Consider the following 24783-nt stretch of genomic DNA (forward strand, 5'->3'; position numbering starts at 1 on the left):
TCCCTGCTTCCTTCCTTCCTTCCTTCCTTCCTTCCTTCCTTCCTTCCTTCCTTCCTTCCTTCCTAATGTTTGAAAAATAAGAAACACTTTGAAACAAGAAAAACATGCCAACTTGTGTTTTGTTCTACTTTTCTATTCAGAAAGTTCAAAGCAGGGGAATAAAAATCAACAGTACTTTTCGCCTCTTGGAGCAGCAGCACACCTTTTGTTCCACTTTGATCCCCGTCTCTGTCAAACCCCCTCAAACCTCTGCTTTCTAGGTGTCTGATTACCTCAGAAGAAGCAGCCAAGACTAAAGTCTGGTTGCTATGGTAACGGATGTGGATTTGAATACCCTTGATGTGTGGTGAAAGTGTGCCTGTATGTGTACTTGTTTTGCATGCGTCTCAGTGAACGAGCAGCAGGCAGAGGACCAGAGGACTGGCTGTGTGTGTAACAGCAGGTTTGCGTGGACACTTTGAGTTCAGACTTCACATGGCTCAGGCTGAGGTGGAGTTTAAGCTCTCTTTCCCAACCGAACACACGCCGATAATAAACGATTCACGCAACTCAGAGACAACACCTTCACTTTATAATCAGTCACAGGGGAAAGTGTTGTTTTCAAACACAAGCCCAGAGGATGCAGCTTTGTGAGAGTCCACATGCTGTGTGAGCGAGCTTTTATCTCCTGCTGACTTTCTTACCCACCTAATAAATAAGGATTGTCTTTGGTTTGTGTTGCTCTGTGGTTTGAAGCGTGTTTTTTGAAGCGTGTCGGCGTGTTTTTAATCTGTTGTAGATTAGCTTCCTAATCTCTACTACCTAGACTTTGGAATAGTCTCCTGCTGTTAAAAAGCAGTTATTATTTAACAGCTTTCTGTTAAGATTTTTATTGTTAGTAACTGATTTTGATTAATCGTATTATTTTGATTGTGCTTTGTGACTTGTCTTGTGTCTGCAAAAGGCGCTTTACAAATAAACTTCACTTGCTTTTTCTCAGTTTAAAGATTTGATAGGTTTTCTATGGCCTACTGTGAATAAGATACAGGTTAATTTACATTTGCGGATCACTGAGTTCTTTTTTTATTCATATTTTATACACTGTCTCACTTTCTTTTGTGTGATTGGGTTTGTATAGCACTTGTAGTTATATAGTAAACTGAGGCTTTTTTATACTATTAACTTTTTACCATAATAGTTTTCCCACGTTGATTAAAAAAGCTAAAATTACATTAATTCAGCTTGAATGTTATTAAATAAGCAATATCAATCCAACGATTAAATACATATTTAAAACGTATACTCTTATATGTTATTACTTGTAACAAGTAGAAGTACTTTGAACTCTTGATAGTACTTATCTTTTTACTTAAAGAAATTTCCCTGTAGCTTCTAAAGGAAAGTCTGAGGAATATCCTCCACTATCAGATCAAAAGTATTCATAAATGGTATAACAACTTAATATATTCAGATTTGTCTGCTTCTTTGATTGGTTGTAAACATGCATTGAATGTGAAAAACAAGTAGGAAGGTTTTGATACAACTGATCAACTGAAGGGAGAACTGGCAAATGTCCCACTTCTTGTGACAAGCTTCTGATTTAAAGCAAGCACATTCACCTATAAGATACAGTACAAATCCTCCAGTGGATGTGGTGAGTCGTTTTTGTCTTAAAAGCTAACACATCAAAGGAAAATCTCTATCCCACCTACACTTGGCTTCCATTTCCATCTCTCTCTGGCTCTATAGCCAGCTTTTTGGGGCTTTAGGTGATGAGTGTCCTTGGTGAAAAATGAGAAGGCTAGAGCCAATGTGTCCATGCTCTCTGCTCTGAATAGGAATTCACAGCAATGCACCGACAGACTTATGCTCAGTGGGCTTTTTGGCACGGTCCCCCCGCCGTGTGTGTGTGTGTGTGTGTGTGTGTGTGTGCGCGCGCGCGCGCGCGTGACTGTCTGTCTGTCTGGGAGAGTGAGTGCGGCAGCCAGTATCAGCTAATTAAAATTTGAAAAATGGGAAATCCCAATTTAATTCATCCCCATGCCAAACGGGCGACTGGAGGTTTATCATATCACCAATACTCATAACTGATGAGGCACATGCGCAATCAGCTTTCCCCTACAGTCTAGCGCCAACTGAGCTCAATCTTTAAACCGCGAGCAGCTGCAGACTGATCATCCGTTTGTTTGAGGCTGAGTCTCATACACCGAGCTGGGCAGGAAAACTGTGCAAACTTCTGATTCTGATGACGAATCAGAAGTTAATCTGCTCTTTTTCGCACCTGAGTCGCTCTCAGTTTGACCAACACGACAAGGATGAAAGTTCGGATTTTCTAAATCAGTAGTTTTAACGTGCGGTAATCCGTACTACTGACATAAACAGGGGATGTGAGGGACAAGTTTGAAAACAGAAAAACTCATAAAAAGGAGCTCAGCGGCGAGGATGTACGCAGGTAAGAGAAATCATCCATATTTTCGCACTTTAGAGCAGATCGCGTATTTATTTACTTAAATGTCTGAGGGGGAAAGAGAGAGTTGTTAGAAACGCGGGTGTCTCAAATCTGGTTTTTAGGGGTTTTTTCTTGGCTGTTTTCTGACATGTTTGTGTAGTTACTTTGTGCAAAGAAATCGTTTTTTTTTTCTTTGTTTTGAAAGTTTCTCTTGTGCATCGATTCGTGGTGCTGAAGTAACAGCTCCCCACACTTGCTCGGTGCAGTTACTCCAAAAAAGTAAGAAAAATAAGCAACACGGATTTTTCTTTAAAAAAAAGTAGGAAATCCGTTTTTCCCCTTTTGCGTCAGCGTGTGGTGGCTCAGTGCCTGAGCGAGTGGAGGATTTGGGCTGCTGTTGCTGCCTCTGTTCCTCTTCTGCACCCACTTAATATGTTCTCAGAAGAAGGGCTGCAAGTAAATTTTACATGCAGCATGGCAGTGAGCCACACATCTTATTTACCTTATTCTACAACAATAATGAATTGAAAACAGAGTCCGAAGTTATAAATCTGCCTGTTTCCCAGGTCACAAGCTGTGACAGACAGAACATGCAGCACGAACGTCCACAGCCTATATCATAACTGTCATTTTTGTTTTGCTTTTTGTCCCTGGATGTGCAGCAACATGCCAACATGCCACTTTGGTGAAAACTCAAAGCAAGTTCTAAGCAGACTGGTGCCCCTGGGCAAGATGATTTATTTGGGTCACATTTTATGTAATAGGTACAAATGTGGTGCAAGATATGATTTCATGAAACTTTTTTTTTCTTTTTTTAATGCATATTTACCATTAGGTGTCCTTGAACAGCTTCTTGGCAGACAGCAGTCCTCTCACCCAGCATAAATCTTGACGAAAAAAAAGAGGATGCAAAGATAAGAGTAAGAGTTAAGGAAGCAGATGGTAGAAGCAGCTTGTTCTCTCACTCCCAAGCTTTGAACCCCACACCCTTGCCTTTAATATACATTCAAGGATTCTGCTGAGTGTACTGAAACATAAAGCACAGACAAAGAAATCCTGCTAAGCTCTCGTTTCCTTTATTCCTTGATTGTACCTCTCCTTACTATGATTTCACACACTGTTGACTTCTGTACAGTCTGGATATTTCTCCTATTCATTGAGGGGGGATTTGCACTGGTGCAAAAGATTAAAGGTAAGATTGCAATCTTTATTCTGCTCCTTTGACAAATGGACTCCTTTATACATTTCCATATTCTTCTTTAATTTGCGATGTATTTATTTATTTATTACACAATTGTGTCCATAACTGCATTTTAGATGTCAGCAGCTTTTACCCGGATAATTTTTTGTAGGTTTGAATGCCTTGTGTTGCTTGGTTTTCATAATGTGCAGATTCAGGTGCAGGGTCGAAAGCAGTTAACCCTTCTCTACGAGCGCGTCACTGTGGAAACTGGGTACGAACCACTGATGGCGGCACTTTCAGTTCCCCAAACTATCCAAATACGTACCCTCCAAACAAGGAGTGCCTCTATGTGCTGGAAGGTAACTGATGAGAAGCACACAGCCCAAGCTGAAAAACAGTTCAGATATTGGGACATATTCTTGTATTGGCTCGGATTGGCTCTGCGGGAATCCGATGCCATCGACACATATAAAACCTATTATGTACAATGCCTCATTTTCCTCTTTTGTCATTAAAGACAAAACTGTGTTATTTTAATGTATCGTTCATTAACTTCTCAACCAGTAATGATATATAAAGAACATACGAGACAGAGTAGCATCTGAAAGGAGCAAACGTGTCTTTCTTGTTGCCGTTTTTATAGCGTTTTGTATTCCTGAATCGGCTCTGACAGTAAAAGAGTGCCAATTGTTCCCCAGCCCTGCCTCGCCAGAGAATAGAGCTGATGTTTGACGAAGTCTTCCACATCGAGGCGTCGTTCGAATGTCGCTTCGACCACATCGAAGTGCGGGACGGTCCCTTTAGTTTCTCCCCGCTCATCAATCGCTTCTGCGGATCAGCCAGTCCTGGACTCATCCTGTCGAGCGGACGCTTCATGTGGATCCGCTTCTTCAGTGATGAAGAGCTGGAGGGGACTGGCTTCCAGGTCCAGTACAGCTTTGCTGCAGGTGACTAAAATGCAGAGTGGATGTACCATTTTCACACTGCTCAAAAACAAATAGCCTTTCCGGACCAGTGATTCTGTGCTCTTCTTATTTCTCACCCCGAAGATCCTGAATTTCATCTGCATGTGGGAGGACTTTTAAACCCCATCCCAGGTAGTGCAACAGCATGTATAAGAAAACCCATGCAGCTCCAGGTGTACATCTTTAGACTGCCATGTGAAATAAAGTTGTTACTTTCCATCTGATCACATGTCCTCCTTTTTGCTTCCACTTTGTTTCTTGCCAACTGTCGTCTCTGGGTCAGATTGTCAGTTTGAGCTGTCTGGAGCTGACGGTGTAATCCGTTCAAGTCAGGTGGACGAAGAGTCCAAAGTGAAGCCAGACCAGGCAGTGGATTGCATCTGGACTATACGTGCCCCAACAAAGAACAGGGTAAGATATTGAAATGACATCGTTAAATTTGCATTTATACATCCAGTTCTCCATTTATGCGTTTTCAACTGAGTGATAACTGAAAGTTTTAAAAAGGAAAAGCAGAAAGGAAAGGAAAATAAAGGAAAGGAGAAATATTTCTTCTCAACAAAATGAATTTAAGGAGAGGGGATATAATTCATTGGGAACAAAATGACAAACAGTACAGTGGAATGAAAGATGAGTCTGCAGCCTGCAGCTTATTTTGCTTTCTGCTTTCACCCTTCACCCTCTCCATATCTGCTGTGATGTATTTTTCTATATTCTTTACTTTATTTGAAAAACAAAGCATCCCAAGCATCTTTTTTTTTATATCAAGCAACTACTAATCTGCAGCTTATGCATATAAATAATAAACATGTGCATCGATAATCTGACAGTCAGCTTAAGTACATCTGCAGTAAAGCTGAGTCAAAATGATTTATATCAGTGATGATTCAACTGTCTTCTGTTGGCAAACAGAAACTAGCTGAATTACAAACCCATGTTGTAAAAAGCTGTGAAATGTAAATAGGAAGGGAATGCAATGCTTTGCAAATCTCATGCTGTATGTTATTTACAAGAGAACATGTTAAATGGTAAAGAGTTTAAATATTTCACCATCTACAGTGCATTTTCAAAAGATTGAGAGAATTTGGAGAAATCTCTGTGCAAGGGACAAAGCTGAAAGCCAGAATTGGATGCTGTCATAGTTTAGCAGATTGAGGATCCAAATGCAGACTCTGACAGGCAGGCCTCGATGTAGCAAGAACCAAAAATGCTAAACGTCCATTAAGAAGGCAACTGAAAGTTGGGAACACACAGGGAGAGAAACATTAACATACAGACAGAGACAAAGGGAGTCACTAAGCCTGTCTATACAAGCTGACACACTAAAGGCTAATCATGAGGGTTGGGAAGAGGTAGGAAATGAGAAACAGCTAAAGACAAATTAGAGACAACAGAAGTGAAACTAGAAATAAAACACAAAAAAAGGAAGTCACATACCTACCACAGAGATAAGACCTTAGCACACTCATATTTGACAAAGACATGAAGGTAAAGCCAGGAAAATAAACATGAAACAACTATGCTAAATCGACCCAAACCAGAAAATAAACTGAAAGGCCCAAGATACATAAAGATCAAGTTTAACAGTCAACTAAGAACCATAAAATAATAGTATTCAGTTAATAAGGCTCAAACTCTGGAACATGACAGATGCCCATAATCTTCAGGCTCTCAGATGGCACTGCATCAAAAACAGGTGTGAGTCCGCCACGTAAATAACTGCATGAGCTCCAAAATCACTGTCTGTGAACACAGTTGGGCAAATCAAAATTTCAAACTATTTTTTTGGAAAACTTGGGCGCTGCTTTCTCTGGACTAAGGAGGAGAGGGACCATCTGTCTTGTTATGAGCGCAGACTTAAAAAGCATGAATCTTTGATGGAAGTGAAGTAGTACCTATGGAAGTGGCTGTACAGGTACCATGTATATGATATCTTTTTCAGATAAGGCCTTCTATATTTCAGCAAGACAAAACTAAATGTACTGCACGCATATGTCAACATCATAGCTTTGTAGCAGAATTTCTCGGATGCCAAACCGGCCTGTCTGCAGCAGAGACTTTTCATTAAATCAAAACATTTGAATCATTAAGCAAAAGCTACAACAAAGAATGCCCAGGACTGCTGAGCAGCTAGAATCCTACATCAGGCATGAACAGAACAACATTCCTCTCCTAAAAGTCCAGCAGCTGATCCTGCGCTTCCTAGGACGGCGATCTTTTGGACAGAGATCTCAGATGTTGTTCCTGAGATCTGCTGGAGGCACTCGTCCCGTATGGGGGTACCACTGTTGCCTTCACCCTTCACGTCTTCTTGAGCTCCTCTCTCAGCCCGTGGTACTTCTCGAGCTTCTCGCGTACCTTTTTCCTGATGTTGTTATCACTCGATAGAGCTACATCTATCACTACAGCTGTCACTACTATGTCTGGTTGGTTAGCCATCACCAGTTTGTCTGCCTGCATCTGGAAGTCCCACAGGATCTTAGCTCGGTCATCCTCAACCTCCCTAGGGGGCATATCTCATTTTGACCTCAGGACTTCCAGGCCACTTCCAGGCCCTGTAGACTACAACAGCCACTTGGTGATAGCGTTCCACGTATGTCCTTGCCTGCTAGCTCCAGCATGCAGCTGGGGTCTTGCCTGGTGTGGTAGACCCCAACCTCTATGGAAATGGCAGGAATATTGTTCCCAGTTTAAACAGTTGACTTGTTTTTCATGTTTATGGGATTTACAAATCATTGGATTCCTTTTTTATACAGCATCCCGACTTTTTTGGAATCAGGTTGTGTGTGAAAAATGAAAAGTGTACACTGTTTCCCTCTCCATTACTCATTCCAGATTTACCTGCGATTTTTGGAATACCAGATGGAAAACTCCAATGAATGTAAGAAGAACTTTGTGGCTGTTTATGATGGCAGTAATGCCATTGAGGATCTAAAGGTAATTCTTTGCATAACATCATAAATATTACTCTGTCTCTGCCTGACGCACTAAGTTTGTTGCGCATTACATTGCACTATGCTTTCAGGTCTGAGGTTCTTCTTCTGCTACAGGATTTATCTTTCTTTCTTTGACATACATGCTCCTTTTTAATGCCATATTTAAATCACAAATATGTAGCAACTGTTCTACAGACCTTGGCCTCATTGAGTCCGCACATCAACATCCATAAAAGAAAGTGGTGTGTGGTTTCTTGCAGGCCAAGTTTTGTAGTACAGTAGCTAATGACATCATGCTGGACACTGGTGTGGGAGTAGTGAGGATGTGGGCTGATGAGACAAGCCGTCTCAGCCGCTTCCGGATGCTGTTCACATCTTTTGCTGACCGTGAGTGTCTCCTTCAGATTATTCTTTCCCCCCTGCCCAGCATTTTGCTTTTTCAGCTGCGATGGGAAAGTACATGTATTAAAGATACGGTGCATATTTTGGTGGTTACTTTTAATCACTGCACCTTATATAGTACGTCTTAGCAATAGGAAATAATAATAGTTCTGATAAGCATTTTATAGTTGGATCTCTGATAAGGACATGCCACATTCTTTCTGCTTGTAGCTTTCGATGCTTTGTCAGGTTGTACACATACTTCATATACACTTGTGTTTGTGTTTTAGCACCCTGTATGAGCGGTGCGTTCTTTTGCCACACTAACATGTGCATCAACACTTCTCTGGTGTGCAACGGCATACAAAACTGTGTCTTTCCTTGGGACGAAAGCAACTGCAAAGGTACCTCGATTCTGCTGAAGCCTTTTGGCAGAAATGCTTTCTTTGGTCTGCTGTGATGTGTTATGCTGTGTAATTCTGTCATGCTTTGTGAAATGATGGATGTCATGTCTGCCTTTGTTGTGTCACATTGAGTCTCCTTGAGGATCATTATGAAACACACACACCGGCTGCAGCAACTACAGAACAGTTAATATCGATGTGTTTCCACTTGGCAGGAAAAGCACAATCTCATAGTTTTGACGCGTTTCCAACTGAAAGGCCTTCAAGGCTTTTTGGCTAATAAGTGGATCTTAAGCATTTCTAGTGCTGGGATGGGTGTTTATCAGTGCCTTAGCTTTTAGTAACTGCTTTGAATTGTTCCTGGCATCCAGAGATACGAATTGTGTTGACACAGGAGGGAACAAGTAAATGACTAATGCACTCTCGGTGCCTTTGAAAGCCTCTGATATTTTTAACTCTTTATGTCGTCATTTCAATCCTCCAGAGAAAAAGAACAAAGGTCTTTTTCACCAGATCACAAAGACTCACGGGACAATAATCTGTGTGTCTACGGGGGTGGTGCTGTTACTCCTAATTGTCTCCATTCTGGTGCAAGTCAAGCAGCCACGTAAGAAGGTATTTAAGAAAATTTGTTGTCGAATTCTTCTAACATCATCCCACTAAATTTTTCTCATAGAAACTACAAATAAAATAGTGATTCCCTGTCATATTTTAAAGGTGTTGGTTCGTAAGAACAACTTGTTTCCTCGTGCTGACTTCCAGGAGGTGTTTGACCCTCCTCACTATGAACTCTTTAATCTCAGAGACAAGGTCAGTTTTAATGCTTTTACACATTATATTATTGGTACATGTTTATATCGTTTTAAAACTACTAATTTATTAACGTTGTCCTTCACAGGAGATTTCTTCAAGAGACCTTGGGGAGTTGTCAGAGGAGCTCCAGTCCCTACAAGCGCTCAGGAGGTCCTCGTCAGGATCGCGCTGCATACACGAACACCATTGTGGCTCTCTGGCCTCTATCAACTCCATTAAAGGCAGCCTAGGGGCGCAAGGCCTGGGAAGGGGATCCATGGAGCTTCCACCTTTCAGAGTAGACTTCCAAAACTCCTTGCCTCCCCTAAGAGATTTCAACAGCAGTCTGAGGAAGAAGAGCTGGCCCAGTATGAAATCAGGCCGAATGCAGGGCCATCATGGTATGGGAGAGAGAGCTCTGGGGCGGCAGGACAGAGTAATGGAAGAGGAAGAAGAGGAGGAGGACGGAAGGTATGATGTGTATGTGCGGAGAGGCGGAAGCCGAAGAGGCTATGAAATAGCCCAGCAAAGATCCCTGTCCATGGACTTTTGAGGAGAAAACACAAGATCTGCGTTAGGGTAGGTAAACACTGCCTCAACTTTAGGGAGGAGCTTTTCAAATTTACAGGAAAAAGGAAAAAGAAAGAAAACCAGTGGCTTGTGCAAGTACACTTTCCTTCTTCTCAGTAAGGCTGGAAAACATAGGCTCTGTTAAGGAGCAACAAGAAGATCCTCAGGCACTGCCAAATCTGCTTATATACTGAAACAGCAAACAGAGAGCTGTTATCAAGTCTCTGACACTGGTGTAAAAGTGAAACTAAAAGAAAAAGCTGTATAGTGTTCTTGTCTTGATGTATTTTGTTGAATACATTTAACTGTAACGCGAATAGATGTTGTGGAAGTATGTTTTGAGTCAGTGTGTAGAAGAAGTGTGATTACATTTTGAGTATTAGTGAAAAAACTACATTGGTTAAAAACAAAAAGGTAATTTCCACACCTCTGACTTAGGAAAAGTCAGCTCCGAGTTAAAGTCGGTTTTAGTTTTACTGAAGGAAAGTCTGGTTGTTCTGCAATCCCCTTTTGGGCATGTTGCACAAGTACACAGGTTGGAAATTTTACAATTATGTCACTCTTCAGTGACACACCTGACCTTATGAAAACCGGAAAACTAGGTTTCTTTTTACAATCTTTAAAAACAAATGGGTTACCAGATCTTAACACAGTGGGGGAGAAGCCAACATAGTCCTGTTAATTAGCAAGGAGGGTATTTAGGAATTAAACCATTTAATAAGAAATGAAACCATGTGAGTACTGACCTCAAAGAAAGTGTTTGAATGGAGAAAGTTAGACATGGTTCGCCTGGTTTCACAGTGGATCTAAAATGCTGTATTCCAATGTTTTCATGTGTTGTGATCTTAAACACAGTGTCTCTGAAATTCCCACAGAACCTCTTACATAACCTTGTAGCTGGCACAAACCTCATTTGGAAAGCCTTGCGGTGTAGTCAGCATACCTCTGCAGTTTATTTGTCATCCTCAAAAAAATTCACTGGACCAATAATTAATGGGGCAACATAGTTTGTCTGCATAGACATAGACAAAAGCCTGACAGTGCATTCTCAGTGCTAGTGTGTGTGCTGGTAACACAGTGTTATACAATTCTCATTTGACCTCTAAGGATAGACTTATAAACTCACGATTAAAGGCTTCCAGTTAAGTTTCTATGCACTGGCTACTTTGTACACAATAAAAGCTATGATCAAACAAGTGATAGATAACGTAAATGGGTCAGTCATGATAATGTACTCTGTTTTATATGCTTCCATAAGTTGACCTTGTTTGTAGGGAATATGCATTATCAGCTCCGGTACACAGTCTTTTTTTTTTTCTTTTTTTTATCTCAACATCCATGAATAGGCACGATATCTGGAACACCTCAGGTAATAAATGACTCCAGAGAAATAGGTCAAAAGGTACAGGAGATGTAGGATTATTGCTATATAATAACTCTCTGTGTGACAATAGTTAAGCCTGTCTTCAAAGGTGTGTCTCATTCTTTTCTCAGTTTGATCAACGCTGGGAAAATATCTGCACTAAGGAGCTAAAGAAGTTTAAGTTGGGTTTTTTTGTCTGATTTTTTTTAGATTGTTACAAGCCCTGTGTGCTTATAGTCACCACAAATAGTTTGAAAGCCATAATCATTTGTTTGTTGTTGTTTTTTTACTACTTTTAATTCATTTATAAAAACATTTTTACTTTGTCACAGTTGGTTAGGCTGATTCCTTTCAAATTAAAACTGTAATATTCTACAAACACTTTTGCTTATGCTTCATGATATCCATCTATCACCTGCAGGTGAGTGTCTGGGATGGGGAAAAAACAACAATGCTTGACCAGAACTGAACCTCAAGTTTACTTTTAGATTGCAGTACAGTAAGTCAGGTGATAACTTACATTAGAGCAGCAGGTTGGCATGCAGTTTTTCCACCATTCAGAGTATCCAGAGGCAGACAAGAAGGCTTGGGAAATGTTTATAAAAACTGTTTACTGTAACTATGATTGGAAAGAATGACGTCTAATGTTTAGCACAGTTTTTGCCTTGTACTACAGACAATGCTGAGGAGTCAAGAATAAAAAGCACTTCATTGATCAAAATAAATAAATGTGGTAAAACATAATAACATAGAAATTAAACACAAATAGGTCTGTAATTGTAAAATAACATCTTTATAAGTCTTTAATAAAACTATACAAGCAGTTTTTTGGCCTCATTGATAAGAAAACGTGCTGCTGCACTATGACTTAGTACACGTCAGCATCAGCAGCTGTAAATGAAAATATAGCAACAGCTTGTTTAAAGTCTTTGAGTTTCCTTCATCACTTTGTTCGGTCTTCAGTCCACAAAAAAACTCCTTTCAGTCCAAAGTGTGCAGGCAGACCGGGCTCCTAAGGCCAGAATGATGTATTGCAGCACGACATGGTCCATCCATGTGTTTATAGTCCAAAGCATTAAAACGAGGTCCTCAATGACTCCTCAAAAAAGGGCATGTGATTATAGGCCACCAAGGGTGTGCTCTCTCCAAGAACAGCCTCTGTGAAGTTGGGCCTTCTCCAGGCGTACACCATGCTGTTCAGGAAACCTTGTAGAGACACGCTGGCAGCCTGCAGTAAACAAAAGCAATATTTTAGCCTGCAAATCTGCCATCTGAGGACATTTTAACCTACTCACTGAAAAGCTGTAACTAAAACATACCTGTAGCATATAAACACCAAATAAACTGTATTGTTCAACGTTTGTTCTCATCAACAAGGTAGATAGCAGGATGAGGAAAAGCGCTACAAGAAGAAGAAACATCAGTTTAATTTTGTCTTAAAGTTGATATTTACACTAGCTTTGTGCGTGCATTTGTGTACCTGGTGCCCAGCAGATTAGGATGACTGTCACCATATTCCTTGAGGTAGAAATTGCTCTTTTCATTCTTCTTCTTGAACGCCCATCTCCCTCCACTGGAAAAAGCCCCTCCGGATCTCGTCTTTCATACCACTTACCAACCTTATAGTAAATAATCTGAACCAAAACAGGAAAAAAACATTTGTTTCATCAGATTACACTGGTATTTAAACTTGCTTGTTATGTTACAGCAATGTGATTGTTAGTAACTCACAGAGCAAGACACCAGCACCGGTATCACCACAATGAAAGGAAAAGCTCTGATGAAAACGTCATGGATTATCTCCTGTGGGCAAAAGAGAATTATGTATCAAAAATATGCTTATACAAAATGTAACAATGCTAAAGAGCATTATTATTCTGTTAAACAGAGACTATACGCACACACACTACAACAGAGGCCTCGATAAAAGAAAGTGTGTTAAAGGGTTTCATAAGACAGCTGTACACTCACAACATCTGAGCAGGATTCCCTCCAGACGTGCAAGAACAAAATACAACTGTGAAAAAGAGAAAATCAAAAAAGGTGAGAAACACAAGGGAACAGACCCATTTCACTGCTGTGACGTCTTTGAAAGATTTTGAAGGAGGCTGAATCTCTGGGTTGTATGCTCACCTGGTGCAATACGTGCTATCGTTACTGGAGACCCGATTTGGCAAGCTGCTGGTAGCTGGAATCAGCAAAGTAGCTTTCATGAAAGGAGTGAGCACATATGCTAAGTAAAGTGCAAGTGGGATCAACCTGTTATATTGGGCAGAAGATAGAGAAGAAGAATTAAATTGTGCACACATGGGATACCATATGGTGGGTTAGGTAAAAACTAAAGCATTTATTAATTCATTTATTTTTTGAAAAAGTGGTTAAAACTTACCACACAATGGCATACACAGGTATGACTATTTCTGGTCTTCGACATGTATTCTGCAAAACAAGAAAATGTCAGTGAATCTGGCTTCTGGACAAATTATGATCACCAGATGCAGCGAATGCCTCACCAGATCATCATCCGCTGGTCTTTCTCTCCATCCTTGGATTGCATTCTTTGACTTCCAGGCGTAAACGACCACCAGCAGGAATGAAATGAAATAAAATGTCTGGAACAAAACACAAAGAACAACGCAAAATGTGACAGTTTTACCAATAAAGTAGTTTTAGACCAAGCATTAATATTTACTTTAGAGTAAATGTCAGTTAAATATAATTTATGTGAATACTGATGAGCTCTGGTTCTCAGAGAACAACTTTATACTTGAAGATTTCTCAGTTGGTTATGCTGATTCTTAGGACCAGTGTCCGACAAACGTGCAAGAGGACCTTTATCTTTACGAGGACGATCTTTATGAAGCAACGTGAGGACATTTTATTATTTGATTTTACATCTGCTGCTTGTAAAATGAAATGAGATATTTTTTTCTTTTTTTAAACATGCTTCTTTGTATAAGAAGGATATGAAGTATAAATACAGCTATTTATTTAAATGTAAATGTAAGGTACAGTAAACCTCTGCTGACATACCTGCAGACATAAAAATGAGATGCTACATTAGCTGAATTTTAAAATGTAGGGCCATATAAAAATGATTTAATACCATGCTCCTTTAGGATTTGCAGTGGATGTTTGTTATCTTATAGCAGGGGTCCCCAACGCCAGGCCTCGAGGGCCAGTGTCCTGCAGGTTTAGATCTCACCCTGGGTCTATACACACCTGAATCAAATGATTAGTTCATTACCAGGCTCTGGACAACTGCAAGACATGTTTAGGAGGTAATTTAGCCATTTGAATCAGCTGTGTTGGCTCACGGATAATCTAAAAACTGCAGGACCCCGGCCCTCGAGGCCTGGAGTTGGGGACCCCTGTCTATATATTATAGCATGTAAACTAAATTTGGAATTTAATGAGTCTGTTGAAGTGCATAAAGACTCTGAACCCCAAAATAAGGTAACCTTAAGTTACCTCTCTTAAAAACTCTTAAAAAGGTTAAATATTTTCCATATCTGCATTTTGAAAGAATTCCACAATCTGAGCTAGAGGAATTTGAGAGTTTGGTCCTACAATACATTCTTTTCTTTTCTTTCCTTTTTCTGTTGCTTTTATGTACAATCAATATCTACTGTCCTTAATGCTTATCAATCTAAATTCTAACGAGAACTCAAAAGACTTTAGTCAACCGAGTTCACAATGGACATTGCCAGTTAGAAATTTATGCTGAGAACAACTGTTATGAAAAGCATGTGGAGCTCCTCCTCTCAGCCTGAGGGATGAATGTGAACATGTTTGCATAACAGGGAACGTGACACAGCAAAACTGCTCACTATGTCATTTTATAGAGGCAATATAAGGAACATGTGTTTTTGATTTACTTTACTGCTTGAACTACGTGATATGTCCTCAGTGCCTTTAGAAAACGTTATATTATTTGACAATAATCTGATTTTTTACTCTGTAAATGTTGATTGTTATAGCAGGAAGTACCAAAAGGAATGTGAAACCACCTAAACGTTGCCAACCTGTTTAAGATTAAACTACTCCCCCACCAAAACGCAATCCTGTTAATGATTTATTTGCGGTGGTAAAAGCCTGATCAAACAATGAAATAAACTATTTCTCACCAGTGACAGCGGCAGGCCGTATTGGCAGATGACTATACTGTTGTCAAACGGTATTTTGTTCATGACACTCGTGGACATCAAGATCAGAGCAGCTAGGAGGTCGGCGAGAGCAAGCTGCACCAGGAGGTGTACCTGCAAAACAGTACGCATGAAGGCTTGTGCAGTGTTGACAAACTACATAGTTCCTTATGCACAGTAATATTAATTTCATTAAATAATCCATTAGTAATGCATACACCTAGACTCACCTGCTCTTTTAGATGCTGCCATCTTGCTATGGAAACCACCAGGACGGAGAAACTCCCAATCACACTGACGTTAATAAGAAATATGTAAACTATTAAATGACCGCAGGTCATTTGAAGGAAAAGTTTAAAAGAAATGAACAACTAACATTGTGCCAAACCACAGTTCACCCGAATACTGCTCAGGTTACATTAACTTTTCGTACCCTTTATTCAGGTAATACCACTATTATTCAAGCATTCTGTGGCAAGCAGAAGTCTTACAATGAAAATGTTACTTAGCTAAGAAGTATTGTAACAATGTACTCACTATTAGTATTAGTATTAGTATTAAAAGACGTCAACAGCCCTGAAAAGTGACACTGTTGCATTAATGCATATAATTATTATTAGTACTCATGCAAGATCAGGATTTTCTTGCTGTATTAACTTAAAGTATAGCTAATCTTAACTACTCTGGGTAAATATAGGTAATGCTTAGATTTTTAAATTTATTAAAACTTGTTAAAATTATGAAAAGGAAAAGCAGCAGCTGTCACAATTGTAATGCCAACATCTTTTGTTGTTGTTTGTTTTTTATATGAAAGATAACTCAAAATATCAGCAAAATGATTCCCATTAAATTTTCTGCAGCAAATGGGTGAACTTATGATTTTATAAAGTAACTAAAGCTGATAAATGCAGATAAATAAAAAAGTTCAATATTTGCCTTTTGAGAGGTGGAGTAGAAATAGAAAGTGGCAAGAAAAGACTAAAGTACGATATCTCAGTTTAGTGATAGTGATAGACTAAATTTGCTTACATCCAGGTTAACATCACAAAGCATGATGGCTTTTTTTGGGGGGGGGGTTAAACAGACATGTTGCCACATGTCTTAGACATATGTCAACAACAACAATTACAAACTATGTAATTCATTAAAAAAGTTCCTCTCTCCCTTATTCTTGCTTTGCTTTTGTCAAGAAACAAAAAGAAACACAAAAACTCTTCAACAAAGGGTTAGGAGTATCATTGATCTTTAAGGAAGTGTTTAAATTACAGGTATCATCTACACTAAATAACCTAAAACGCAAACATATCAGACAGTGACGATGGATTATGTAAGATAACTGAGAGAATTCAAAGAGAAAGTCCCTGAAATCTCTGCATGGTGCCCTGCTGGTCTCAGTTGATTTTTAAAAAAAATTAGAAACTGTCATAAAGGTAATAACATGCAAAATAAAGTTTCTTGTGTTTGCTATGATCATATTTATGATGATAATAATATGAGGAAGTGCATAGGAGTACCTGGGAGTGAGTAAAACTATGTACACTGTAGAGAGGACATCGATCTGAAAGCAAAATTTGGAAATGCCTGAGTCATTTCAAGGATAAAAGATTTTATTATACAGTTTTTTTTTTTCAAAAAAAAAAAAATTGATTAAAGCCCATTAAAAACAATGAATGTAGTGCCTACCTGAGCTCCACTCAGCAAAGTATTTAGCTCCATCCTGAGAAGTAAAAAGTCACATTCGGCATGTGCACAGCTCCATAACCTGCTCTCATTACAGGCCAATGAAAATGTGACTTCTTTGTGTATAGAGTGCATCTATAAAAAGGTGCACCTTGTCACATGTTGTGACTCCGCCTGCTTGACTCAGTGCGTGTGTGTGTTTGTGACAATACTTGGTAATCCCCAGGTAGAGTGGAATTAGTTTGCGCCTTACTTGATGCCTTCCAAGATAATGACCCATTTAGAAGATATAGTAAGACAATGAAACTGGAGTTTCTCTGCACTGTTTGAGGTTTTGCCCTCTTCTGATTATTGCAAACTAAGAAAATAATAGAGAAAGTCTGAGAAAAGTTTTGCATCCCTAACATTCTTCAGTAAAGGTGTCATGTCTTAGTCTAGTATAAAATGAAAGCATACAGCAGATCAAATATTTTTAAGGTTTTCATGGAAACCTAAATCCTAATCTTATTGACTTAGTCCACAGCTGAAAACACATGTGCAATAAAAAAAAAATGAATACTGATAATAAAAAAATATTCTAACTATTTCGTTTTTCTTTCACTTGTATTCTGGGTTACTGACTTTCTGTAAGATGCAGTGCTGACTAATCAGTGTGTCTTGCTTCTTTTTTCTGGAAGCCATAGCCTGAATATGTACATCCTACCCTGTTTAAGTATTACATGGTTTAATAACACAGTTTGTTCTCACACTTTGTTATCTAACACAGTATATTTATAGTAAATTGTAAAGACTTGCTTTACTTTTAGTTCTGGGAGAACAGGAAAGTCACTAGTTTTTTTTCTCTAAAAGTTAAAAAAAAATTGTACTCAATTTTTATTTTGTCAACACAGTGCTTAATTTGTTTACCGCTTTTGTCAAGTACAGTTGGGTAAATAATTATTTGATCTATTTTTGAAATTCTGGGTTTGTTCATTTCTAAAGAAATGAACACTATCTAATTTTTATTGTAGTGTCATTTTAAAAGGAGAGAGGTAGAATATCAAGTAAAAATCAAGAAAAACAATTACATAAAAATTACATAAAATGAGTGTTTGAGACAATGTAGCCAGAGTTCTGACACCCACAGTTTCGCTGTGTGCCCATGTTGCATGCAGATTTCAATCAATCAGTTACAGATACTTATGACCGCAACTCATTATGTGTGCAAAGCGCACCTGTTCACAGAATCAGTTTCTTCCACTCCAACATCTCCATCACCATGAGCAAGGCCAAAGAGCTGTGACAGGACATCAGGGACATTATTTGTAGACCTACACAAGGCTGGAATGAGGAACAAGACCATCACCAAGAAGCTTGGTGAGAAGGTGACAACCATTGGTGCAATCATTTGGAAATGGAAGAAATTTAAAATTACCTTCATTCAGCCTTGGTCTTGAGCATCATACAAGATCTTCATTGGGTCAAGATGATCATGACAGAAAGTGGTGGATCAGTCCAAAATTACACAGAAGGAGACTGTTAATCATCTGGAGACAGCTGGGACCACAGTCGACAAGAAATCTTGAGTGGGTCGGACTAGCAAAATTTCTGTTTATGTAGTATGAATGGCATAGAACAAATGACAATAAGGGAGGTCTTTATCAGTGCAAAAAGGTGTAAAAAAAAAAAAAGTATGAAAAGTGCCAAATATATGCCCTCCTGCTGTCTGTGGGCCAGATTAGAGTCTGTGGCGGGCCAGTTCTGGCCCCTGTGTCTTGTGTATGACACCCCTGATCTAAATGATTAAGAGAAGGCTTGGGAAAAACTGCTGTGGTCAGCTGAAACCTAAAACAAGCTATGTGGCATCAATTCAACCTGCTGTGTTTGGAGGAAGAGAAATACAGAGTATGACCCAAAGAACACTGCCAAGGCAAGAAAGGCTGAAGAGGAATCATATTAAGGTAATGGAGTGGGCTTACCAGTCTCCAAACCTCAAGGATTTAGAGTTAGTCAAAATCCCACTTTAGATGTGTGCAAACCTGGTGACCAACTACAAGAAACGTGTTACCCCTGTGCTAAACCAACAAGGGCTTTTTGGGATGTATGCTGATCATAGAAGGGCCCTAAACCGTTTTTGCCATTCGTATATTCTATAGATGCACACACACTCACAGGATGAGGACTGGTCGGTGTATTAGATTACAGTAATTGAACGTCTGTGTTACAGGGACATCTAGTGGTAAGAATTGGGCTCTGCATTTTGTTCATATGAGAGCAGGAAAAAATTATTTAAATTATATTAAATAAACTTTCTTGAATGGTTAAAGACTCTCTCATATCCCGTGTAATACCGCTCTTTATACCGTACAAACAGACCTCAAGCGCAGCACCGTACAAAAGAGTTGTGGTGTTTACAGAGATTGAGTTGATAAAGTTGATTCAAACTTGTGACGTGTGCGTGTTCCACGTTGGCCCGGACGTGGCAGTCGGCAGTGCTCCTGTGTGGAAATCACGGTGAAAAAGCGGATCAGAGATAAAGCAACACAGTCTACGTGTGTGTTCCTGCTGCGGCTTGTGTCACTTCTACTCCCACAAAGTTAAACATCCACGGACAGTTATGGGGCTCACCATCTCGTCCATCTTCGGTCGGCTTTTTGGCAAAAAACAGATGAGGATTTTGATGGGTGAGTGCTAGCTTTAGATAGCGCTGTTAGCTAGTTGTTGATGAGCGTTCGTGGGAGAGCACTTCCCAGACTTCTAAAATTTGGGGGGAGAAAGAGGAGGAAAAGCACAAAGAAGAGACAATTATATTATAATAACTATTGTTGTTCTTAATATTTTGTTGTTTGAGAAAAGTAAAAAAATTTTTGTCGTCGTGGGTTTTAATTTTTTATGTGTGTGGTTTAAAAGAAGTTCCGTAGTAAAGTCTGTTAAAAAGCATCATTTTAAAAGAAATTACGTTAAAATACTAAAAGAAAAATCTTATTGAAATGTTATTGTCATTGGCAAATGGGCACTTGAAAGAATAACAGTGCGACGATTAAAGCTGTAAATGTTTTAACTAAAAATGCTAACATACGTTGTTTGACGGTAACTCGTTACGGCGTTTTCACGTTGTTTAACTCGAGTAATTAAGCAATTATCTTCTGATGACGTTTATTTGCGCAAATGGCGTGACAGGGCACGATATTAGTCGACTTCTGGTGAGTGACTGGACTGGAGGAAGACGCTGTTACGCAATCAGTTCAATGTTCAGCACTGACTTGTATTCACTTTTAATATGAATGTTGACTTGTATTTAAACCACGTTGTTTCCCTGCAGTTGGATTGGATGCTGCGGGAAAAACGACCATCTTGTACAAACTGAAGCTGGGTGAAATTGTAACTACCATCCCAACCATCGGTGAGAGACTTTCCTTTAGTTTTCCTTTTACAACTTGAAGTTCAGTTATGGTTCTTTGATGGTTCCCTCCAGTGTTTAGCAGTGTTAAGAGCTTCTTCTTCTTCTGTAAAGGTTTTAATGTGGAGACGGTAGAATTTAAAAATATCAGTTTCACCGTGTGGGACGTGGGTGGCCAGGACAAGATCAGGCCTCTCTGGAGGCATTACTTCCAGAACACACAGGTATGTAATATGACCGTCATGCAGTTTTGTGACAACTTTGGAATAATAGCCTAAAGGTAATTTAGCTCAGTTCAAGCTTATCAAATCTCAATAACAGTTGCTTTAAAGTGCTTTATAGTGGAAGGTAAAGCTCACACAGTGTTAGAGAGAAAACTCCTACAGTCAGGTAAGCCTCAAGAGGAGGCGCTAGGTAACAGCAGGAAGAAAAAACTCAGTCAGAAATACACTTGGTCAAGGAAGCCATCCAGTTGGAGGTGGAGTGAAAGAGAAAGTAAAAAGAAGTGTGTAAGTGAGACGGGCAGTACCGGAGGCAGTCTCCCAGCAGCCTGAGCCTATAGCAGCGCAATTAATGGATGCCCTAGGGCAGCGGTCCCCAACCCCCGGGCCTCGGACCGGTACCGGCCCGTGAGTCGTTTGGTACCGGGCCGCGAAAGTTGAGGCTCAGGTGTGAAATGTATGGTTTTCAGGGTTTTTATCGGTTTTCAGGGTTATTTTGTTATCGTTTTTATCGTTAACTCGGTTTTCCTGGGTCTTTTCACTTGTGTTATGAATAAATCTTCTTTTTTTCGGTACTGGTACTAGTTTTATTTTGTTGTATTTATCCGCGACACCTTAAAGGCCGGACCGGCCTTTAAGATTTATTCATAACACACGTGAAAAGACCAAGGAAAACCGAGTTAACAATAAAAATGATAACAAAATAATGCTGAAAACCAATAAAAACCCTGAAAACCATACATTTCACACCTGAGCCTCAACTCTCACGGCCCGGTACCAAACGACTCAGGGACCGGTACCAGTCCGAGGCCCGGGGGTTGGGGACCGCTGCCCTAGGGTCATTTGATCAGTACTATCTGTAAGCTTTATCAAAAAGGACAGTTTTAAATCTAATTTCAGTAGTAGAGAGGGTTTCTGTGTCTAAAATCCAAACTGGGAGCTGGTTCCACAGGAGAGGAGCTAAATAGCTGAAGGCTCCGCCTCCCACTTTACTTTAATTCCTTAATAGGGAGCCAATGAAGCCGATATGTGGGAAATATGAGCTCTCGTTCTTGTCCCTGTTAATACTTCTGTTAAAGCATTTTGTATTAGTTTGAGACTTTTCAGGGAACATTTAGAAAAACCAGATAATAATAAATTACAGCAGTTTAATTTATAAATAATAAAAGCACGAACTAGTTTTTAGCATTGCTCTGAGATGGGGTGTTTCTAATTTTAGTGCCGTTACATAGGTGAAAGAAAGCAGTCCTAGATATTTGTTTAATGGGCACATTGAAGGACACGTCCTGATCACAAACAACTCCCGAGATTCCTCGCAGTGTCCCTGGAGGCCAGGTTAATGGGATTCAAAGTAATCATCTGGTTGGATACAATGTTTCTGATGATTACATAATCACATGTTTGGCATAACAATGTGTCATTGAGCAATAGTAGCAGTTGGCAGCTAAGAAATGCAAAAGAAACAAAAAAAACTAAATGATGGCAACGCAGCCATAATGTTTAAAGCATTTAAAGTATTTGTCAAAATACATAATGACTGGTTTTATTTTATGTCTTATATTTCTTGTAGTTTAAGTCATTGCAGTTTCACCAAAGCTGTATGAACATGTCTTTAGTTGTTATCTTGTGGCATGTTTGAGTTGATCTTAAAATCTACATACCAGTACACTGACCATATTTGCTTTTCATTAAATGACCAACATTAAATTCTAATGTAATCACTTCAAAAACCTCTCTTGTTGTGCAGGGCCTCATCTTTGTAGTGGACAGCAATGACAGAGAAAGAGTGGCTGAATCAGCAGAAGAGCTGTCTAAGATGGTGAGTTCTTGGCTAAATAAGAAAAACAGTTTCATTCTGTGTAATTCTGTTCCCATCATGCTTTACAGGGACTCAAAACATAAACCTAGTCTTTACAGGATGTACTTGATCCTTAAATATTTGTCCCCTTTTTTGTTTTTTTTGTTTGTTTTTTACTGTTAGATGACTGTCCTCCTTACTGTAGGAGTCTGTTTGTAGTTTGAAGTGCTGATTGATTTGGCCGTGCCTTGGAGAAACATGGATTTCTCATCATATTTTTACTTCTTCTGAGCCATCCAGAAGCAAGTAGTGTCTACTTTCTAGTGTTGCCTCACTGTTACTGGCATAGCCCATGAAAATGAAAGATGTGAGTATATGTGTGCATAAGCCTGTCCCAAAGCCTGTCCCCATTTACATATTGAAAATGGATTGAGGTATGTAAAACTGTAAAGTTTTACAAAATAATCATAGAGTTTGTGGACAAATAGTTGTACTGTTTGAGATGAGCATGCAACAATATTTACGGTGTAGAGCCATGAACCCGTGGTCCCAAAATTGAAGCACGGAGGTGGTGGCATCATGATTTAAGATGACTTTGCTGCCTCGATAGGTCCCCGTAGTCAAAGAGAAAAATAACAGTCAAGTTTATCAGGACTTGAAACGACAGTAAAGTCGAATCATTGGTGCCACACAAAGATCTAAACTCAGTAGTTTCACCCCGTTTATTTTGCTATAACATGAAATCTTTAATCTGGTTTCTGCAGCTGCAAGAAGACGAGTTGAAAGATGCCGTTTTGCTGGTATTTGCAAACAAACAAGATCTTCCCAACGCCTTATCGGTCAGCGAGCTGACGGACAAACTTGGCCTTCATGCCCTTCGCAGCAAAACTGTAAGTAATTTGAGTAGAAAACAGTCTTTACACCAGAAAGAAAAAAAAACACAAAAACAAAAAACAAGCACGTTTGGCGCTCTTTTTACAATCTCACATTATCTCACCCCCACAGTGGCACATTGAGTCTACCTGCGCTACCCAGGGAACTGGGCTATATGAAGGACTTGACTGGCTATCCCAAGAGTTGTCCAAGAACTGAGGAAGGACTGTTTGGATAGAAGAAAGAGACTAAACGCCACAAAATAGGACTGAAGGCACAGACATTCAGTCAAGAAACTTTCAAGCATTAGTGATCACACAAGGGATAAGGCTGGTGGAAAAAATTAATAACTCCTCTTTTTGATTGTGTTATCAGTTACATTATCTCTTGACCTAGTGTCTATTCTCTTTTTGTTCCTACTTATCACCACTTATCATTTCCATTTAATGCCTTGGCTCCTGTCTAGGCAGCATCTGCAGTAATCATTTCCTTGTACTTAGACTTTATCTTCCTCAACCATTTACTAGGAGGGATATGACAAAATAAAAAACTTTATTTAAAGACAATTTATAGGCCACAAACTGTGAATGTTAGACCCAGCCCTGTGGTTCACCTCTGTGTCCTTAATCTAATGGCAACTCATTTTTGAAAAGGCTTGTGCCTTTTAGTCTGAGGTGCAGGAGGATTGCAGTGATTTTGTTACTAGTGTGGAATCACATGTATCCACAAAGGAGCATCGTGCCTTCTGGTCCCTCTTTGCCTAAATCTGAGTAATCCTTTCTTTATCACATTGTTAGGTCATGCTCCCTCCTAATATGCTTTTGTCTCTCTATGCTTATAAAATTATGCAATAAGATGTGGTGGATTGCATGCTGGGGTGCAGCAAAACCAAAGTGAGGACAGATTTCTTTCTGCAACTTATCCTGTTTGAACATCTGCGAATTTGGCTCATTTGCCTTTTTTCACTTTGTTTTTATGAACCACAATGGAAAAAGAGGGAACTTAAGTTCTTTTATCTTGTGATCTTCTATCCTCCCGACAAAAAATCTTTACTAAAAGGAGGAAGGAAGCATCTTTTCAGTGTTGACACACCACCAGTGTCATTGCAACACAGTAAAGCAGCATGTTTTTTTTTTTTTTTTTTTTTTTTTTTTTTCTTTGTTGCTTTTGTCTGTTTCTCAGCTGTTGTACTGTTTTACAAATACTGTGTTACATATCCCATACCTACCCATCAATTTATCTGGGTACATTCCAACTTGTGCTTTAAGATGTTGACACTTGTCAAAAATATTCTCTAACAATGTTTTCCAAATAAAGTTAGTGTTTAAAGATATTTTTCCGACTCTGCTCATTGTTGACGACATTCGGTGTAATTTGTCAGTGTTTTTTCAGGCCAGGTCTTTCTTGGCTTTCAGGTTTGTTTCATCATCAGTCAACATCTTTTTATCAGGAACCAGGCTGAGCGGAAGTACCAGTATGTTTTGCGCTGTAACTTGGACAGACCTTGCAAACGGATCTCACCTTCTGCCTGTCTTTGCTTATATATTACTTGCTTTCAAGCCACCACATTTCCTAGCACGTCTTCCTTGGTGTTTGGGTATGACCTAAGGTCATCTGTACAGCGAACTGTACGGCTTCTGCATGTTGAGAATGGCCCTCAGGCAG

General features: G+C 39.5%; 3 protein-coding genes across 5 annotated transcripts; 2 read left to right on the forward strand and 1 right to left on the reverse strand.

Annotated features, from left to right (window-relative positions):
• The first annotated feature begins 1945 nt into the window (after positions 1-1945).
• Positions 1946-11403, forward strand: neto2b (neuropilin (NRP) and tolloid (TLL)-like 2b). 3 transcript variants are annotated; one of them, XM_026176159.1, is made up of 12 exons: positions 1946-2431; positions 2634-3620; positions 3821-3970; positions 4310-4558; positions 4661-4708; positions 4860-4987; positions 7412-7513; positions 7773-7899; positions 8184-8297; positions 8782-8912; positions 9015-9107; positions 9196-11403. In XM_026176159.1, the coding sequence occupies exons 2-12, from the start codon at positions 3533-3535 to the stop codon at positions 9640-9642; spliced, it is 1677 nt and encodes a 558-aa protein (XP_026031944.1). In that variant the 5' UTR covers positions 1946-2431; positions 2634-3532; the 3' UTR covers positions 9643-11403. The 3 variants fall into 3 exon arrangements, with proteins under 3 accessions (XP_026031944.1, XP_026031945.1, XP_026031946.1); XM_026176160.1 differs by having other exon boundaries at positions 3264-3620; XM_026176161.1 differs by having other exon boundaries at positions 3564-3620.
• A 79-nt stretch (positions 11404-11482) lies between these two features.
• On the reverse strand, positions 11483-16883 carry LOC113026894 (uncharacterized). Its single transcript, XM_026176162.1, has 12 exons — positions 16851-16883; positions 16682-16725; positions 15398-15461; positions 15150-15281; positions 13536-13634; positions 13412-13461; positions 13156-13281; positions 12994-13039; positions 12754-12825; positions 12503-12656; positions 12342-12424; positions 11483-12250 (listed from the first exon to the last, which is right to left on the reverse strand). Exons 1-12 carry the CDS (start codon positions 16881-16883, stop codon positions 12098-12100), a joined length of 1056 nt encoding a protein of 351 aa, XP_026031947.1. The 3' UTR covers positions 11483-12097.
• A 2382-nt stretch (positions 16884-19265) lies between these two features.
• LOC113026895 (ADP-ribosylation factor 5-like) lies at positions 19266-24451 on the forward strand. Its single transcript, XM_026176163.1, has 6 exons — positions 19266-19510; positions 20149-20229; positions 20341-20450; positions 22195-22266; positions 23010-23135; positions 23251-24451. Exons 1-6 carry the CDS (start codon positions 19444-19446, stop codon positions 23335-23337), a joined length of 543 nt encoding a protein of 180 aa, XP_026031948.1. The 5' UTR covers positions 19266-19443; the 3' UTR covers positions 23338-24451.
• The last annotated feature ends 332 nt before the right edge of the window (positions 24452-24783 follow it).

Source organism: Astatotilapia calliptera, chromosome 7 (genome assembly GCF_900246225.1).
Source record: "Astatotilapia calliptera chromosome 7, fAstCal1.2, whole genome shotgun sequence".
NCBI lineage: Eukaryota > Metazoa > Chordata > Actinopteri > Cichliformes > Cichlidae > Astatotilapia > Astatotilapia calliptera.

Coding starts and splice junctions, on each gene's coding strand:
- neto2b (XM_026176159.1), top strand. CDS start 3,533: ATGATTTCACACACTGTTGACTTCTGTACAGTCTGGATATTTCTCCTA. Junction 3,621..3,820: donor ACTGGTGCAAAAGATTAAAG/GTAAGATTGCAA, acceptor CATAATGTGCAG/ATTCAGGTGCAGGGTCGAAA. Junction 4,988..7,411: donor GTGCCCCAACAAAGAACAGG/GTAAGATATTGA, acceptor TACTCATTCCAG/ATTTACCTGCGATTTTTGGA.
- LOC113026895 (XM_026176163.1), top strand. CDS start 19,444: ATGGGGCTCACCATCTCGTCCATCTTCGGTCGGCTTTTTGGCAAAAAA. Junction 20,451..22,194: donor ATTACTTCCAGAACACACAG/GTATGTAATATG, acceptor CTTGTTGTGCAG/GGCCTCATCTTTGTAGTGGA. Junction 22,267..23,009: donor CAGAAGAGCTGTCTAAGATG/GTGAGTTCTTGG, acceptor TGGTTTCTGCAG/CTGCAAGAAGACGAGTTGAA.
- LOC113026894 (XM_026176162.1), bottom strand. CDS start 16,883: ATGGAGCTAAATACTTTGCTGAGTGGAGCTCAG. Junction 13,282..13,411: donor CCTGTGTATGCCATTGTGTG/GTAAGTTTTAAC, acceptor CCAATATAACAG/GTTGATCCCACTTGCACTTT. Junction 13,040..13,155: donor GATAGCACGTATTGCACCAG/GTGAGCATACAA, acceptor TCTTTTTCACAG/TTGTATTTTGTTCTTGCACG.